This window comes from Rhincodon typus, chromosome 45 (genome assembly GCF_021869965.1).
Source record: "Rhincodon typus isolate 14 chromosome 45, sRhiTyp1.1, whole genome shotgun sequence".
In the NCBI taxonomy this organism is placed as follows: domain Eukaryota; kingdom Metazoa; phylum Chordata; class Chondrichthyes; order Orectolobiformes; family Rhincodontidae; genus Rhincodon; species Rhincodon typus.
The window spans coordinates 9,903,467-9,919,472 of record NC_063376.1 but is presented as its reverse complement, the minus strand read 5'-3'; the positions used below and the strand labels follow the sequence as shown (position 1 = coordinate 9,919,472).

Here is a 16,006-nt window from a genome sequence, read left to right as displayed (position 1 = left end):
TCCTCTGCACCCTCTCCAAAATATCCACATCCTTCTGATAGTGTGACGACCAGAACTGCACGCAATATTCCAAATGTGGCCTAACTAAAGTTTTGTACAGCCATAAGTTTTACATTCAATGCCTGGACTGATGAAGGCAAGTGTGCTGTGTGCCTTCTTGACCAGGTTATCCACCTGTGTTGCCACTTTCAGGGATCTGTGGACCTGCACGCCCAGATCACTTTGTACGTCCATGCTCCTAATGGTTCTACAATTTATTGTATAATTCGCAGCTGAATCTGATCTTCCAAAATGCATCAACTAGCATTTGTCTGGATTAAACGCCATCTGGCATTTCTCTGCCCAAATCTGCGATTTACCTATATCCCACTGTATCCTTTGACAAGGAGATAGTAGGAACTGTCGATGCTGGAGTCTGAGATAATAAGGTGTGGAGCTGGATGAACACAGCAGGCCAGGCAGCATCCGAGGAGCAGGAAAGCTGAAGTTTCAGGTCTGGACCCTTCTTCAGAAATGGGGGAGGGGAAGGGGGCTCTGAAATAAATAGAGAGGTGGGGGCGGTGATCCTTTTGTGGAAGGTTTTCTTGGGGCCTGGGATGGAGGTGAGGTGGGGGAGGCGGTGTAGGGGCAGGTGTAGCACTTCCTGCGGTTGCAGGGAAACGTGCCAGGGATGGTGGAGCCAGTGTGGAGCGGATGAGGGAGTCACAGAGAGAGTGGTCCCTCCTGAAGGCAGATATTGGTAGGGAGGTAAATATATCCTTGGTAGTGGGGTCAGATTGCAGGTGGCGGAAGTGGCAGAGAATGATGTGTTGAATCCGGAGGTTGATGGGGTGATGCATGAGGACAAGGGGAATTCTGTCTTTGTCTTTGTTGTTATTGCGGGGAGGGGGTGTGAGGGCTGAGATGCGGGAAATGTGAGAGATGCGGTCGAGGGCGTTGTTGACCACTGTGGAGGGGGAAATTGTGGTCCTTGAAAAACGAGGACATCTGGGACATCTGGGATGTCTGGGAGTGGAATGCCTCATCATGAGAGCAGATGCGGGGGAGGCAAAGGAATTGGGAATAGAGGATGGCATTCTTGCAGGAAGGTGGGTGAGAGGAGATGTATTCTAGGTAGCTGTGGGAGTTGGTGGGCTTAAAATAGATATCAGTTTCCAGGTGGTTACCAGAGATGGAGACAGAGTTCCAGGAAGGAGAGAGAGGTATCTGAGATGGTATAGGTGAACTACAGGTTGGGGTGGAAGGTGTTAGTGAAGAGGATGAACTGTTCGAGCTCCTCGTCGGAGCATGAGGTGGCGCCGATACAGTCGTCGATTATAATGAGGAAGAGGTGGGGAATGGGGCCAGTGTAGTTGCAGAAGAGGGACTGTTCCACGTATCCTTCAAAGAGGCAGGCATAGCTTGGGCCCAGGTGGGTACCCATGGTCACCCCTTTTGTCTGTAGGAAGTGGGAGGATTTGAAGGAGAAGTTGTTAAGGGTAAGGATGAGTTTGGTTAAGCGGATAAGGGTGTCGGTGGAGGGGGACTGGTTGGGCCTGCGGGAGAGGAAGAAGTGGAGGGTTTTTAGGTCATCTGCATGGGGAATGCAAGTATATAGGGGCTGGATGTCCATGGTGAAGATGAGGTTTTGAGGACCAGGGAATCGGAAGTCTTGGAGGAGGTGGAGGGCGTGTGTGGTGTCACGGATGTAGGTGGGGAGTTCGTGGACCGGGGGAGAAAATGGAGTTGAGATAAGTTCGGTGGGGCAGGAGCAGGCAGAGACAATGGGTCGACCAGGGCAGTCTAGTTTATGGATTTTGGGAAGGAGATGGGAACGACGAGGTTGGAGACTGCGGGTGGGAGGCCACCTGAAGTGATGAAGTTATGGATGGTCTGGCAGATGATGTTTTGGTGGTCAGGGGGTGGGGTCATGATCAAGGGGGTGGTAGGAGGAGGTGTCAGAGTTGGCGCCTGGCCTTGGCGATGTAGGTACCACAACCTTCCACATTAAACAGATGTTTACCTGCACATCTGCTAATGTGGTATATTGTATCTGCTGTTCCCGATGTAGAGGAGGCCACATCGGGGGAAACCAAGCTTGGAGACCGCTTTATGGAGCACCTACGCTCGGTTCGTGACAAACGACAACACCTCCCAGTCGCGAACCACTCCAACGCCAACGCCAACTCCAAGGATGGCATGTCCATCCTGGGCCGCCTCCAGTGCCACAATGATGCCACCTGAAGGCTGAAGGAAAAGCACCTCATATTCCGCTTGGGAACCCTGCAGCCCAATGGTATCAATGTGGACTTCACAAGCTTCAAAATCTCTCCACCCCTGACCTCGTCCCAAGACCAGCCCGTCTCATCCCCACCTCCTTGACCTGTCTGTCTTTCCTCCCACCTGTCTGCTCCTCCCACCTCACTGACCAACCCCCACCCCCACTTCCTATGTACTTGCCTCATCCCCACCTCCTTGACCTGTCAGTCTTCTTCACCACCTTCCCCCCGCTCACTGACCAACCCACTTCCCAAATTCCTACCGACACTCAGCTTTACTGGCTTCACCCCCGCCTCCTTGACCTGTCCGTCTTGTCTCCACCTATCTGCTTCTCTATCCACCTTCTATCAGAGACAATGGATTGACTGGGGCAGCCAGGTTTGTGGATTTTGGGTTGGAGATAGAAATGGGCGTTGCAGGGTTGTGGACTGATCAGGTTGGAGACTGGGCGGTAGGCCTCATGAGGTGATGACGTTATTGATGGTCTGGGAGATGATGGTTTGGTGATCAGGGGTGGGGTCATAATTGAGGGGATGGTAGGAGGGGGTGTTGGAGAGTTGATGTCTGGTCTCAGCGATTGTAGAAGTCCGTATGCCATACTACCACTGCACTCCCTTATCAGCATGTTTAATGGTGAGGTTGGGTTTGGAGCGGAGTGCTCTGTGTTCCACTGGGGAGAGGTTGGAGTAGATGAGGGGATGGAGAGATTAAGGCGATTGATGTTGCGATGGCAGTTGGAGATGCAAAGGTTGGGGGAGGGTGGTGTCCGGGGGATTAGGTTTGTCAGAGTTAGGAGAAGGGGTCTGCAGAGGATGTGTTAGACTCCCATTTGAAGAAATAGGCGCGGAGGCAACGGTTTAAAAAGAAGAGTTCAACATCAAGGAGTGCATGGAATTCATTGATGCATGGGTGTAGGGAAATGAAGGTGTGTTCTCTTGCAAAGGACTGACCGTTCATCTTCAGTGTGGGGGAGGGCTCAGGGCTGGGGCTTAGTGTTAGGCTGGAGCTGGGGGTGGAGACTCCCTCTGGAGAAGGTGCATGTATGACAACGGTCACATGGGCAGAAGTGGAAGCTGCCTAGGAGACTGTGGTTAATGGCACTGGTCAGATTTAGAGTTGGGGTTGGGGTCTAGGGTAATTGAGGGGGTCTGTGTTTGGAGGTAATATGAGTGAGTTTGGTGTACTTGAAATCTTTTGATGTCTGATAGGGTAGAGATAAACATTTGTTGAGTGTGTGGATCCTGCGTAGAATGAAAAACATTAGAGGTACTTTGCAGATCTGGGAAAGGGAGGCTGAGTTTGGGATAAGGCTGACTGTAGTGAGAGAAGATGTCGGGCACATGGCTGCGAGTGTGGAGCTGAGGATCCATAGGCAGAACAGTTTTTGGAGGTACTGTAGATAACAGTTGTCAGGGTTTGGTCCAAATTGGGATGGTCTGAACGTTGTTTGGAGTCCATGGGAGATGAACCGGTTGAGTAGGCAGGTATTAAGAAAGGAGACATGGCTGTAGTAACATGTTTTGTTTCAGAATGTGGTCAAAGAGCTTGCAGGCAGAGGAAATCATTGAGGATTGCAGTGGGAGAGGGACCCACTGAGATCTTTTCAGAGGGAGGAAGACCATTTTTCCAAAATATGCATCATTGAAAGAGACTTAGCAATATAGTTTTCAGCGACTAGGAGATGGCAAGAACTGAAGATGCTGAAAGTCAGTCGATGCAGTGTGGAGCTGGAGGAACACAGCATATCAGGCAGCTTCAGAGGAGCAGGAAAGTCGACGTTTTGGGTTGGGACCCTTCATGACGACCATGCTGCCTGACCACCTGTGTTCCTCCAGCTGCACACTGTATCGACTCTGAATCTGCAGTTCTTGCTATCTCCTAAGTGTTCTTGTTATCCAGATGTTCCAGGAATGAGTGCAATGCTAGGGAAATGACATCTGCTATGGACCTGTTATGCCGGTAGGCAAATTGCAGGGGATTGAGGCAGGCTGGGAGGCTAAAATTAGTGTGGGCTATGATCAGCCTTTCGAAGCACTTCACGATTATGGAGGTCCAAACCATTGGGTGATGGTCATTCTGGCACGTTGCACATGTTTTCTTTTGGTACTGGAATGATGGTGGACTTCTTGAAGCAAGTGGGAACTTTGGCTTGTAGCAAGGAGAGGTTGAAGATGTCAGCAAATACCTCTGCCAGACGGTCCACACAGGATTTAAGTGCATGGCTGGGGACTCCATCTGGGCTTGTCATTTTCCTTGGGTTGACTCGCGGGAAGACAGATCTGATGTCTGTAGTGGTGATGGAGGGAACAGGTGCATCCGAGGCTATTGGTGCAGGTGACGCCAAGCCACTGGCATTCTGCTTGAACTGTGCACAGAAAGCATTGAGCGCATCAGGGAGGGGTGTGTTTTTGTCTGCCATCTTGTTCTGCTTCGTTTTGAATCCTGTTGTGTAGGCATTGCTTGGACTTCTACCTGGTCCGGTACTGCCTCTTGGCATCTCTGGCTTTGCGGAACTCGTATGTGGATTTTCTGTACAGGTCTGTGTCATCCAACTTGAATGCCGCACGCCTGGTCTTCGGTTGGCAGTGGATTTCCTGGTTCATCCCAGGTTTCCGCCTGGGGAATACACAGATTGCCTTCTTTGGCACGCAGACCTCCATGCACTCGCTAATGAAGTCCATGACGGTGGTGACATACTTGTCTAGGTTGTCAGCTGAGTTCTTGGAATCAGCAGACTGGATCATATTCAAGGAGTCCTGAAGAAGCTGTTCTGCTGTCTCAGACCAGCATCGTACCACTTTGTGAAGATGGCTCCTGTTTCAGCTTCTGCTTGTAAGCTGGGAGGAGGAACACGGCGTTGTGATCTGATTTCCCAAAGTGCGGGCAGGCTATGGGGTAGTATGCATATTTGATTGTGTAACAGTGGTCAAGGATGTGTGGGCCTCTGGTGGGGCAGGAGACATGTTGGTGGCATTTTTGGTTGCACCCTCTTGACGTTGGCCTAGTTGAAGTCGTCAGCCGTGATGAATAAGGCCTTGGGGAATTTTGTCTCCAGAGCGTTTGTAGCGGTGTAAATTTCATCCAGAGCGCCCTTCACTTCCACATGGGGTGGTAGGTAGACTGCTGTCAGGATGGCGGATGTGAACTCGCACGGCAGCATTTCATCATTAGGTATTCTCGGTCTGGGGACTAGTGGCTTGCCAGGGTTGCCATGTCCGAGCACTAGGAGATGTTGATTAGAAGGCATACCCCTCTGCCCGTTGCCTTACCTGAGGATGGCGTGCAGTCTGTGTGATGTATGGAGAGCCCCACAGCTTGCAAGGCACAGTCAGGTATATTGCAAGAGTGGGCCTTCTTTCCATATAGCAGAACATGACAGTGTCTCATTTGTACATTTTGTATGTCGATTGGCAGCAAATGAGGTTTTTTTTTTTCTTCTCTCCACTTTGCCCTGTGGCCTCCTTCAGCCTCCTTCTGGTGTATTTTGATCTGCAGAAGAGTGCTGCACGAGGATGGTGGGAAAGGCTGAAAGTGACCAGAGCTGTCGTAGGGTTCGAAGGAAGGAGGAGTGGCTGACCTGGGAGCTGGGAGATGGATATGGTACGACAGAGTGGAATTTATGTGCCAAACCCAAGGATACAACAGCAGATAATGAAAGTATCAGATTGAAGAAAAATTTTCCAGGTTCTGAAGTGTTCCTGAACTTGTGGCAGCCTGTTCCAGAGATCTATGGAGGCCATGTAGCTCTATCCTGATAACCTCCTCCAGCCATATACGTGAAGTCATAAGAGTCAGAGAATCTCTACATTGTGGAAGCAGGCCATTTGGCCCATTTTGAGTCCACACTGATCCTCTAAACAGTATTCCACCCAGATCCACCCCTGTAACCCTGCATTTCCCATGGCTGATCCACTTAGCTTGCACATCTTCTGGACTGAGGGAGGAAACTGGAGCACCCAGAAGATACCCACGCAGTCACAGGGAGAATGTGCAAACTCCACACAGTCGCCCAAGACTGGAATCAAACCTGGATCCCTGGTGCTGTGAGGCAGTGGAGCTAACCACTGAGTCCAATATCTCCTGGATGTCTCTCTCTTTCTTTTTTTTTTTAAACATGCTTTGGTATCTCCTATATCTCCTCCTCTCACCCATTGAACTTTCAACTCACTTCTACATTGTGGATTCCTGTGGTGGAGCCTCTACTCCTTAGACTTCACTGACTTTAACCTACCTATGGATTTGTATTCTTGTGTAGCTTGGTGTCAGATATCATTTGACCCCGTGCAATGCTTTGAGACAGTCTGTGTTTCCCTTTTCCCTAGCAGGGAAATGGAGCTGTGATTTAATGCAGTCTTCAGAAGACTGCACTGCTGCACTCCCTCAGTACTGCAGTGAACCTGTCAGACTTGATAAAGTGCGGGTCTATCGTAAGACGTGTGGCTAGGACTTTCAGGCTTTAAGGTTGGTGTTTACCGATGAGACACGGCATCAGTTTTTAAAATACTGTGTGCATCCCAGGTGACTTGCTGTCTGTTGTTTTCCCTAGTAGGGGGCTTGTCCAAGACTGATTTTAAATAAGTGTATTGTGAAAATAACTTTTTCTTGTAAAGAATAAATATTAATTTCAACATCTGGCACGGTTTTAATTTTGGCTGGTTGCCTTTTTTGTATTTATTTGAAATAGGTTTGTTAATGCTCTCATCCCCAATTTGTGCCCCCCTTTTTGTTATTTGTCTCCTCACAGGAACGGCTCACCCCCACACAGCCCTCTGCAACCGTGAGGGCGGGATGGTCTGAGCCCCAGCCCTTGCGACGATCGCGGTCAGCCCCACTCCATGACCAGCCTGTTGGAGGAACGCACGCACTGGCACGGACCCAAGCAGTCAGTATTTCATTAACATCCCCCATTTGGGTGTAGAGCTAGTTCTCGTGGCTGTCCGTTTCCTCCGTCCTTGAGCTGCCTGGTCAAGGGTTCCTTTTGGCCTTGTCCCAGCTGTGCAAGTGGTTTTTCTTTCCTTTTTTTCAATTCTTTATCTGATTCCTTTTGTTTAGGGAATCAGTCTGTCTCCAGCATACTACTTAAGCAAGAAATACCTCCATGCCTTGCAGCCCTCCCACTCTTTTTGATACCAGACTCTGCTATTCTTCTGGCTGGCTTCCCATTTTCCACCCTCTGTAAATTTGAGTTTTGCTGTCTGTGCCCTCACTCGCATCCAGGTCTTCTTTGCAATCACTTCATTCCAACCCTATGCTCACTGACCTAACTCCTGATGCAGCTGAGTCTTGATCTTTAAAATTTTCATAGCCCTGTCTAAGTTATTTCCACTGTCTTAATGTAAACTCCTCCAATCCAACTACCCACGAGGCTCTCTCTGGGCCTGTTCAATTGCGACCTCTTGCATACCTCAACCCTTCATCACATTGTATTAGTCTTTGAGCTGTCTAAAATCCAAGTTTAAAATTTCATCTGTAAAACACTGTCTGGCTTCTGAATGCATCTAAATTGACCTCTTTTTAACAATTTTTTGGGTCACCTGTCCTGATGTCTCATCATGTGACTTAATGGCAGATTGTGTTGGACTGTTGCTTCTGTGAAGTGCCTGGGGTCATTAGGATTAGAAATAGAATTTGCTGTTTTTCTTAAAACAGAGCTGATTTGTGGTATACTGTCCAGTGTATCGCCAGTTTGTGTGGTCCCCTTAATCTTGACAACATTATGATAGAGTGTAGATGTTGCAACTTCCATTGTGTTAGAAACTGCCACTCCTTCAAATGCAATAGGAAAGTATATTGTAAATGACTGGGCCTTTAGGAGCATTGATAGAAGGATCTTGGGGTTCATGTCTGTAGCTTCCTGAAACACAAAGCAAATGGATAAGGTGGTAAAGAAGGCACAGGGCATGCTTGCCTTCATTGGTTAGGGCATTGAGTATAAAGGTTGGCGAGTCATGCTGCAACTGTATAAGACTTTGATTTGGCCACATTTGGAGTACGATGTGCAGTTCTGTTCATTGTGCTATAGAAAGACGTGGATACTTTGGAGAGGGTGCAGAAAAGGTTTACCAGGATGTTGCCTGGATTGGAGTGTATTAGTTATAAGGGCAAGTTGGACAAACTTGGATTGTTTTCGCTACAGTGTCAGAGGCTGAGGGCTGATCTGACAGAAGTATACAAACTTCAGAGAAGCGTGGATAAGGTGGATAGCCAGGAGTTTCATTTCTCAGGGTGGAAATGTCAGGTACGAGGGTGCGTGTTTAAAGGAGATGTGTGAGCAATTTATTTTTTTTGAAGAGGGTAGTATTTGTCTGGAATTTGCTGCCAGGGGAGATGGTAGAAGCAGATATGAAAAGAAACTTTGAGGCATTTAAACAGACATATGAATAGGCAGAGAATGGAGGGATACAGTATGTATCATGTGCAGGTAGATAGGTTAGTTTTAGAATAGTATCACAGCACAGATATGGTGAGCTGACGGGACTGCTGTTGTGTTGTGCTGTTCTGTGTAATTTTGGATAGCTATACTGCTATTTCCATACTGCTTTTGCATCTACTGACCTCTGTAAGTTCTCTTTCTCTCACCTGTTCTAATCCTGGGGTACTAGCCCTTTACTGGGTTTCAGGCTGCGAAAAAGATTGACATTCTTTCTCTTCCGGCTATGTTAAATAGTTTAAATCTCCTTTTCATTCAACGTGGATGCTGAAAGGATATTTCTCCTTGTGGGAACTAGGGAATTGGGTATAAACATCTCCTGTTTAAGACAGATAACAAGTGTAGAGCTGGATGAACACAGCAGGCCGAGCAGGAAAGCTGACGTTTTGGTCCTAGACCCTTCTTCAGAAGGGTCTGCGATAGGTTTAAGACTGACATTTTGACTTTTTTCTCTTGGTGTCATTGGTCTATAGATTTCTTTTCCCCAGCAAATGGTGCAGGTTGGGTCATGGAGCAGTGGTAGATTGTTGTCTTACCAGGGAATTGGTGGAAATTGTGGATAGTCAGGAAAGTAGAGTTCAGTTCAGAGCAGCAGTGGTTTAATTTGAATAGTGAAACATGTTCAAGGGGCTGAACAAACTATCCCAGTTTCTAGTTTGTGTTTAGAGTGCTTTTTTGCACCATGCTACCAAGGGAGGCATTGGATAAGTGTGATCACTGATGCATTTGAAAGAAGGAACTTCTGTTTCTGTTGCAGTTTTCGTAAATTCAAAAATGTCCTGCAGGTCTTTAGCACCAATGGAGTAGGTTTAAACTGTGGTTATGTTGAAAACACCATGCTTTGTTATCCAGCAAATGTTCTGTGGTATATTTTATTGTGGGGGACTGTGGTGGGGAATATGTTTCCCAGAAGTAGGTGTGACTTACAAGCTTGTTCTAGGCTTTTTGAACTGGGAATTCATCAGCCTCTTCCATCTTGCTTCTCGAAAAGAGAAGATTGATGTCCTGATTGACCTTTTTAAATTTTATTGAAGGGCAGCTTGGTGGCTCAGAGGTTAGCACTACTGCCTCAGCACCAGGAACCCCAGGTTCAATTCCACCGTCTGGTGACTCTGCAAACTCCACAAAGACATTCTCCCTGTGTCTGCGTTTGTTTCCTCTGGATGCTCCAGTTTCCTTTCACAGTCTGGACGTGCAGGTTAGGTGGATTGGCCATGCTAAATTGCCCATAGTGTCCAGGGATCTGCAGGCTAGGTGGATTGGCCATGGGAAATGCAGGCTTACGGAGTTAGAATAGGGGGTGGGTCTGGGTGGGATGCTGTTCAGGGAGTTGGTATGGACTTGATAGACCAAATGGCCTGCTTGCACACTGTACGGATTCTGTTTTTTTAACTTTACTTTATTCTTGAATTAAATTGGAGTAATATTGATTACACCAGCATTTATTGCCTTTTGAGGAGGTGATGGTGAGCCGCCAACTTGAACTGAGTTGGTCAATGTTGTGGAGGCTCTCCTGTTTGGGTCACAATTCACGGAATTCCTTCCCCATGCTGATGAAGGAAATCCAAGTTGGGTTGGTCGTTTTTCAGTGGACCTGTTGTCCAGTTTCTTTTAGGTGGTGCAGGTCACTGTTTTGGAAGGTGCTATCTGAGGAGTCTTGTCAATGATGCGCACTGCTGGCACTGTGCATCAGTGCAAGGAGTAAATGCCAAAGGTGGTGGTTGGCGAGTCATTGGAGCAGATGACTTATCCTGGATTCTGTCAAGCTGCTTGAATGTTGTTGAAGCTGCACCCATCAAGGAAGATTTCTGGGGAAATACAAAAACCGTCCCCATCAATATCATAAATTCAGTTGGGAACTTGGGATAAACTGCTTTACCCAGAGAGCGGGGAGAATGTGGCACCTGGTCCCTATGCAAGTGGGTGAGATGAATTGAAGGGAGAAACTAGATAAGTGCAGAAGGATTTAAAGTTGAATGATTAGATGATGGGTGGAATTAAGTTATGATGGGAGAGGCACAAATACTTAGGCCATCCAATCCAACTGACCAGTATGTTTCTGGGCTACATATTTTACTTTTCCAAGCAATTCCTGTAGGGGAGAAATGTTAAAATCCACTTTGACCTCTGCTTTGTTCAAAGCTGGAAAGTGAAGATGAAATCGCCTCTGATCTGGAGGAGATCAAGGAGAAATCAGACAGTGGTGGCAGTGATTTTGGGAAGAAAAAGAGAAAGAAACGAAAGGAGAAGAAAGAGAAGAAAATTAAGCGACGGAAAAAGGAGCAGGGTGAGGAGGAGGAAGGTCGCAAGGTAACTGTTTCACTCTTATACTTTTTAAGATGGCCCAATCAGCAAGGGCACCTCCTTGTTCCAGGGTCAGTATCTTGATGTCTCTGTCCCTATTTTGTTTTCCCATGCTTTGGCCATTCAGCACTGCAGCTTTCTTTGATCCTGCTGGACTGCTCTTAACTCTTGCTGTGTTTTCCCTGACATAACGAAAATCAATGGATCCAAATCTTGAGACTCCAGTTGTTCCCCCAGCTTCGACAGCTCATGCTGGGGAGTAGGGGTGAGGGGGTTCTGTTCCAGTGCAGTCCTGCCATGTGACAGAATGGTTCACCTTTTATCACCTGTGAACTGCCTGACTTGAACGTTAACGTGCTACCTCCTTGTTCTGGACTCTGCCAACAAACCAGAGGAAATATATGCAATCTTTATCCTCTTTGAGCTGAACAGAATAATTAAGACTCGATCAGGTCACTCAGTCTCCCATATGCAGAAATATTATACGCTAATTTTCTGCAACCTGTTGTAAAAATAAACCCATTTAAATTTTTGCCCCTTTTGTACAAAGACTTGAAATGCAGAGCCATCTTGCGTCAGTTGTGGATAAAGTATTCTTCCCTGACAGCCATGAATAATGGATGCAAGCTGTGGGTCAGTGCATAGTGAGTGCTAATTTGGCTGAGGGTGTTTGTCCATCCCTGTTTACTTGAATTGGGAGAAACAAAATCTAGAGGACGGGTCGGGTGTATGATACTTTACTTCCGAAAGTGGGAGGGAGCATGGTGTTTTAACCTTAGTTGAGTTGAGGATTCAAATACAAGGCAGCCTCTTGTCTTCTAAATCTGGGATGTTGTAGAGAGGCCCGTGTGGGAGTTCATAAGCTTGAGTAGTATTCCCTTCTAAAATTCTGCTAGGTCTTGATGGATCTGCAAGATGGTGGTTTCAGTAGAGTGGCCATAGGGCATAGATTGGTAAAAGAACCAGAGGCAGAGATTGCAAGTCACTACGTAAGACAAAAGGATTCTATTATCTTCAATGTGCTATCTGAAAGGGCAGTGGAAGCAGTTTGAATAATAACATTCAAAGGGGAAATGTTTTGCAGGGATACAGGGAACAGTCTAACTGCTGTTTCAAAGCTGGCATGATGGGCTGCATGGTCTCTGCTATAGTATCAGCTGATTTTGCATATTTTTTTTTTTTAAATCTTTTCCCCCTCCTCTCCTCTCAACCATCGCCTCCCTGTCTGAACCCACCGCCAGGCTGAACCGAAGACCTCTGCTCGCCTACTGGAGGACTGGGGGCTGGAAGATGTTGACCATGTCTTCACTGAAGATGACTATCGCACTTTAACTAACTACAAGGCCTTCAGCCAGTTTATGAGGTAAGCTTGGAGAGAGCCATCCTAGACTACCTTTATCAAAAGGCCAGTGAAGGAAATGTACACTTTTATGTCTCAAATGTCATTGAATGATTAGCAGTGCTGCCTGAGATTTTGGAACACTGTTATTGTGCAGCCTCTTCTTTTTCTTGTTCATAGTCTCAGTCTCATTTTCATTGTCATTTCAGCCATCTTTGTCCTCGTCTTCTTCGCTGCAGCCATCTTTGTCCTCATCTTCTTTGCTATCTCCTCTCCTGTTCCTAATTTTTAAAAAAAAGTCTCTTTATCAAATATTCAAAATCTCCGAATTAGGTACCTCCTGGATGAATTAATACACTAAAGTCTGTAGGTTTATCCTGCCCTTTTAATAGTATTATTTTGTTTATAGCAGTCACACTCTGTATTGATTGCTCTTTTGAAAATTATTTGGACACTTGTCCAAGTTTTGCCTCTGATTAGTTTCAGTATGTGGTCAGTTTTTCACACAGTAACCAACATTTCTGCTTTTAAAACCATGAATTATCCAAAAGGGTTTATATGAGCACTGTTAAATAAAATCTGCTTTCAGTCCAATGTGCCTGCACCGGTCTTTGAAAGGTAAAATTTGGAAGTGGAATTGGAAAGTGAAATTGAAAGTGGTTCGAACATATTTTCTTCCTTGAGTTATTTGTCCAATTGCTTTGAGTGTTCATATTGAAGTTAGTCAGGCAGTGCCATCCACACCATTTTAAAAAATATATAATGAATTAAGAAGAAAAAGAAATAACCCTCCTGGTTATTTTTGCTGATTCTCTTAAATTTTGTTTTAATGTTAGTGCAAGCTCCTTGTGGATGCATTTGAGGGGGAAGCTAGATAAACCCATGAAATATGAAAGAATAGACAGATCTACTCTATTGACTTTATTGTCACATGTACTGGAGTACAGTGAAAAGCTTTGTTTACAGATGGTACAGGCAGATCATAGTAAGCAAGGATGTACAGACCAAAAGTTCTAAAAAAAATCTTGAGGCATACAGGTTATATCGCACAAGGCGTACACGAGGTGAGATCAACGTTAGCAAGGTCAGCGTTATTTGAAGTTAGGGAGTCCACTCATCAGTCTAATAACAGCTGGGAAGAAGTTGTTCCTGAACCTGCTGGTGCGTGTTCCAGCTTCTGCCTGATGGAAGAGGTTGTAGGAGATCATTACCAGGGTGTGATGGGTCTTTGGCAGCCTTTTTGTGGCAACAAGCCATGCAACAGAGGTACGACAGATGAGTTGAGGGAATGGAGCTATGATGTTGTTACTATTATGGATGTGGTTGAGCAATGTATAAGACTGACAACTTAATATTCCAAAGTATAGAGATAGTAAGAACTGTGGATGCGAGAGTTGGAGACAATTCTGTGGAGCTGGAGGAACACAGGAGGCTAGGCAGCATCAGAGGAGCAGGGAAGTCGATGTTTCGGTTTGGCACCCTTCAGAAACGTCAACCTTCTCGCTCCTCTGATGCTGCCTGACTTGCTGGGTTCCTCCAGCTCCATTCCAAGATATAGGATTTTCAGGCAGGACAAGGGAGGCTACAAAAGTCAAGTTGGGAAGTCAGTCAGTGCAGTATCTTGGCAGCTTTCCCAAATGAGGGTTTGTGGGTAGAAGTTAGGAATAAAAATGGGGCAGTCACTGTGTGGGCCTAAAAGATTCCTCTTACAGTCAGTGGCAATGAGGAGCAGATATGTAATAAATTCACTAAGGTGTGTTTAAAAACAATAATGGAGTAATTTAGGGAATTTCAACTGCTTTTAATATTAAAGTGGAATAATCCAGTGTGTAGGGGGTTTACAGGGGGCAAATTTCTTAATGTGTACAGGAGTGCTGACAGTCAATCTGTAGGTGGCCCTACAAGGGATGATGCGGTGCTGAGCCTAATTCTGGGGAATGAAATCGCGCAAGTGTTTGAGGTGACAGTGGGGAAGCGTTTTGATGATTGCAACCACAACCCCATTTAAGATTATTGTGGCTCCTTGGCAAAGGCCTTCCATGGAGGTGGTTGCTAAATAAGATAAGAGCCCATGGTATCACGGTCAAGATACTGACATGGACTCAACTACAACCACTGAGACACCAACAAAACAGATATCCTAGCCACACCGAAGACCAACGGCATCAATGAAGAAACACATCAAGCCATAAGACAGACAGTGATCCCGACACTGACCAGAAAAAACAAACTCGGCACTCTCAACGCATCTGAAAGGAACGCCCTCAAAGGACTGAAAAAGGACAAGAACATCACAATACTACCAGCAATCAAAAGGCGCATGAAGCTAATACTAAATAAATGGGACTATCTCTCCAAGGCACATATGTTACTAGCTGATGAGAACATGTACCGGCAAGTGCAGACAGGCCTGATACCACAATTAGGCAACAAGATTCTCAACACACTAAAGAGACTCAAACAGACTGCCTAAGAATGAAACCTGAAGGAACAAACACCCCCCGATTCTACAGCCTCCTGAAGATACACAAACCGGAAGTACCCCTCAGACCCATTGCATCCCTGCCAGGCACGCCATCACATAGATTGGCCAACGAGCTGCAAAGGAGACTGAAGTGCCTCGTCAGCAAGTCACCCCACTCGATCCACTCAGCCCAGGAGTTCCTCAATTCCATCAAGGACATAAAAATAGATGACGACGAGACCAAGGATTATAAGAGATAGGATTTACAATCATCTAGAAAGGAATAATTTGATTAGGGATAGTCAACATGGTTTTGTGAAGGGTAGGTCGTGCCTCACAAACCTTATTGAGTTCTTTGAGAAGGTGACCAAACAGGTGGATGAGGGTGAAGCGGTTGATGTGGTGTATTTGGATTTCAGTAAAGCGTTTGATAAGGTTCCCCATGGTAGGCTATTGCAGAAAATACGGAGGCATGGGATTGAGGGTGATTTAGCGGTTTGGATCAGAAATTGGCTAGCTGTAAGAAGACAGAGGGTGGTGGTTGATGGGAAATGTTCATCCTGGAGTTCAGTTACTAGTGGTGTACCTCAAGGATCTGTTTTGGGGCCACTGCTGTTTGTCATTTTTATAAATGACCTGGATGAGGGCGTAGAAGGATGGGTTAGTAAATTTGCGGATGACACCAAAGTTGGTGGAGTTGTGGATAGCGCGGAAGGATGTTGCAGGTTACAGAGGGACATAGATAAGCTGCAGAGCTGGGCTGAGAGGTGGCAAATGGAGTTTAATGCGGAAAAGTGTGAGGTGATTCACTTTGGAAGGAGTAACAGGAATACAGAGTACTGGGCTAATGGTAAGATTCTTGGTAGTGTGGATGAGCAGAAAGATCTCGGTGTCCATGTGCATAGATCACTGAAAGTTGCCACCCAGGTTGATAGCGTTGTTAAGAAGGCGTACAGTATGTTAGGTTTTATTGGTAGAGGGATTGAGTTTCGGAGCCATGAGGTCATGTTGCAGCTGTACAAAACTCTGGTGCGGCCGCACTTGGAGTATTGCGTACAGTTCTGGTCACCGCATTATAGGAAGGATGTGGAAGCATTGGAAAGGGTGCAGAGGAGATTTACCAGGATGTTGCCTGGTATGGAGGGAAGGTCTTATGAGGAAAGGCTGAGGGTTTTGAGGCTGTTTTCGTTAGAGAGAAGAAGGTTAAGAG

At 46.3% G+C, this 16,006-nt stretch overlaps 2 protein-coding genes across 2 annotated transcripts in view; both read left to right on the top strand.

Annotated features, from left to right (window-relative positions):
• The window catches only part of LOC109920762 (voltage-gated potassium channel subunit beta-1-like), a 39,176-nt gene extending 38,872 nt beyond the window's left edge, over nt 1–304 (top strand). Inside the window, exon 12 of the mRNA XM_048620070.1 lies at nt 273–304. Within this exon, the coding sequence (XP_048476027.1) occupies nt 273–304 (32 nt within the window). The remainder of the gene's footprint in view (nt 1–272) is intronic.
• Nucleotides 305–5,817: 5,513 nt separating this feature from the next.
• The window catches only part of LOC125487800 (chromodomain-helicase-DNA-binding protein 5-like), a 14,660-nt gene continuing 4,471 nt past the window's right edge, over nt 5,818–16,006 (top strand). The window contains exons 1-4 of the mRNA XM_048620069.1: nt 5,818–5,859; nt 7,004–7,141; nt 10,832–10,999; nt 12,235–12,356. Coding sequence (XP_048476026.1) covers nt 5,851–5,859; nt 7,004–7,141; nt 10,832–10,999; nt 12,235–12,356 — 437 coding nt within the window. The 5' untranslated portion in view covers nt 5,818–5,850. The remainder of the gene's footprint in view (nt 5,860–7,003; nt 7,142–10,831; nt 11,000–12,234; nt 12,357–16,006) is intronic.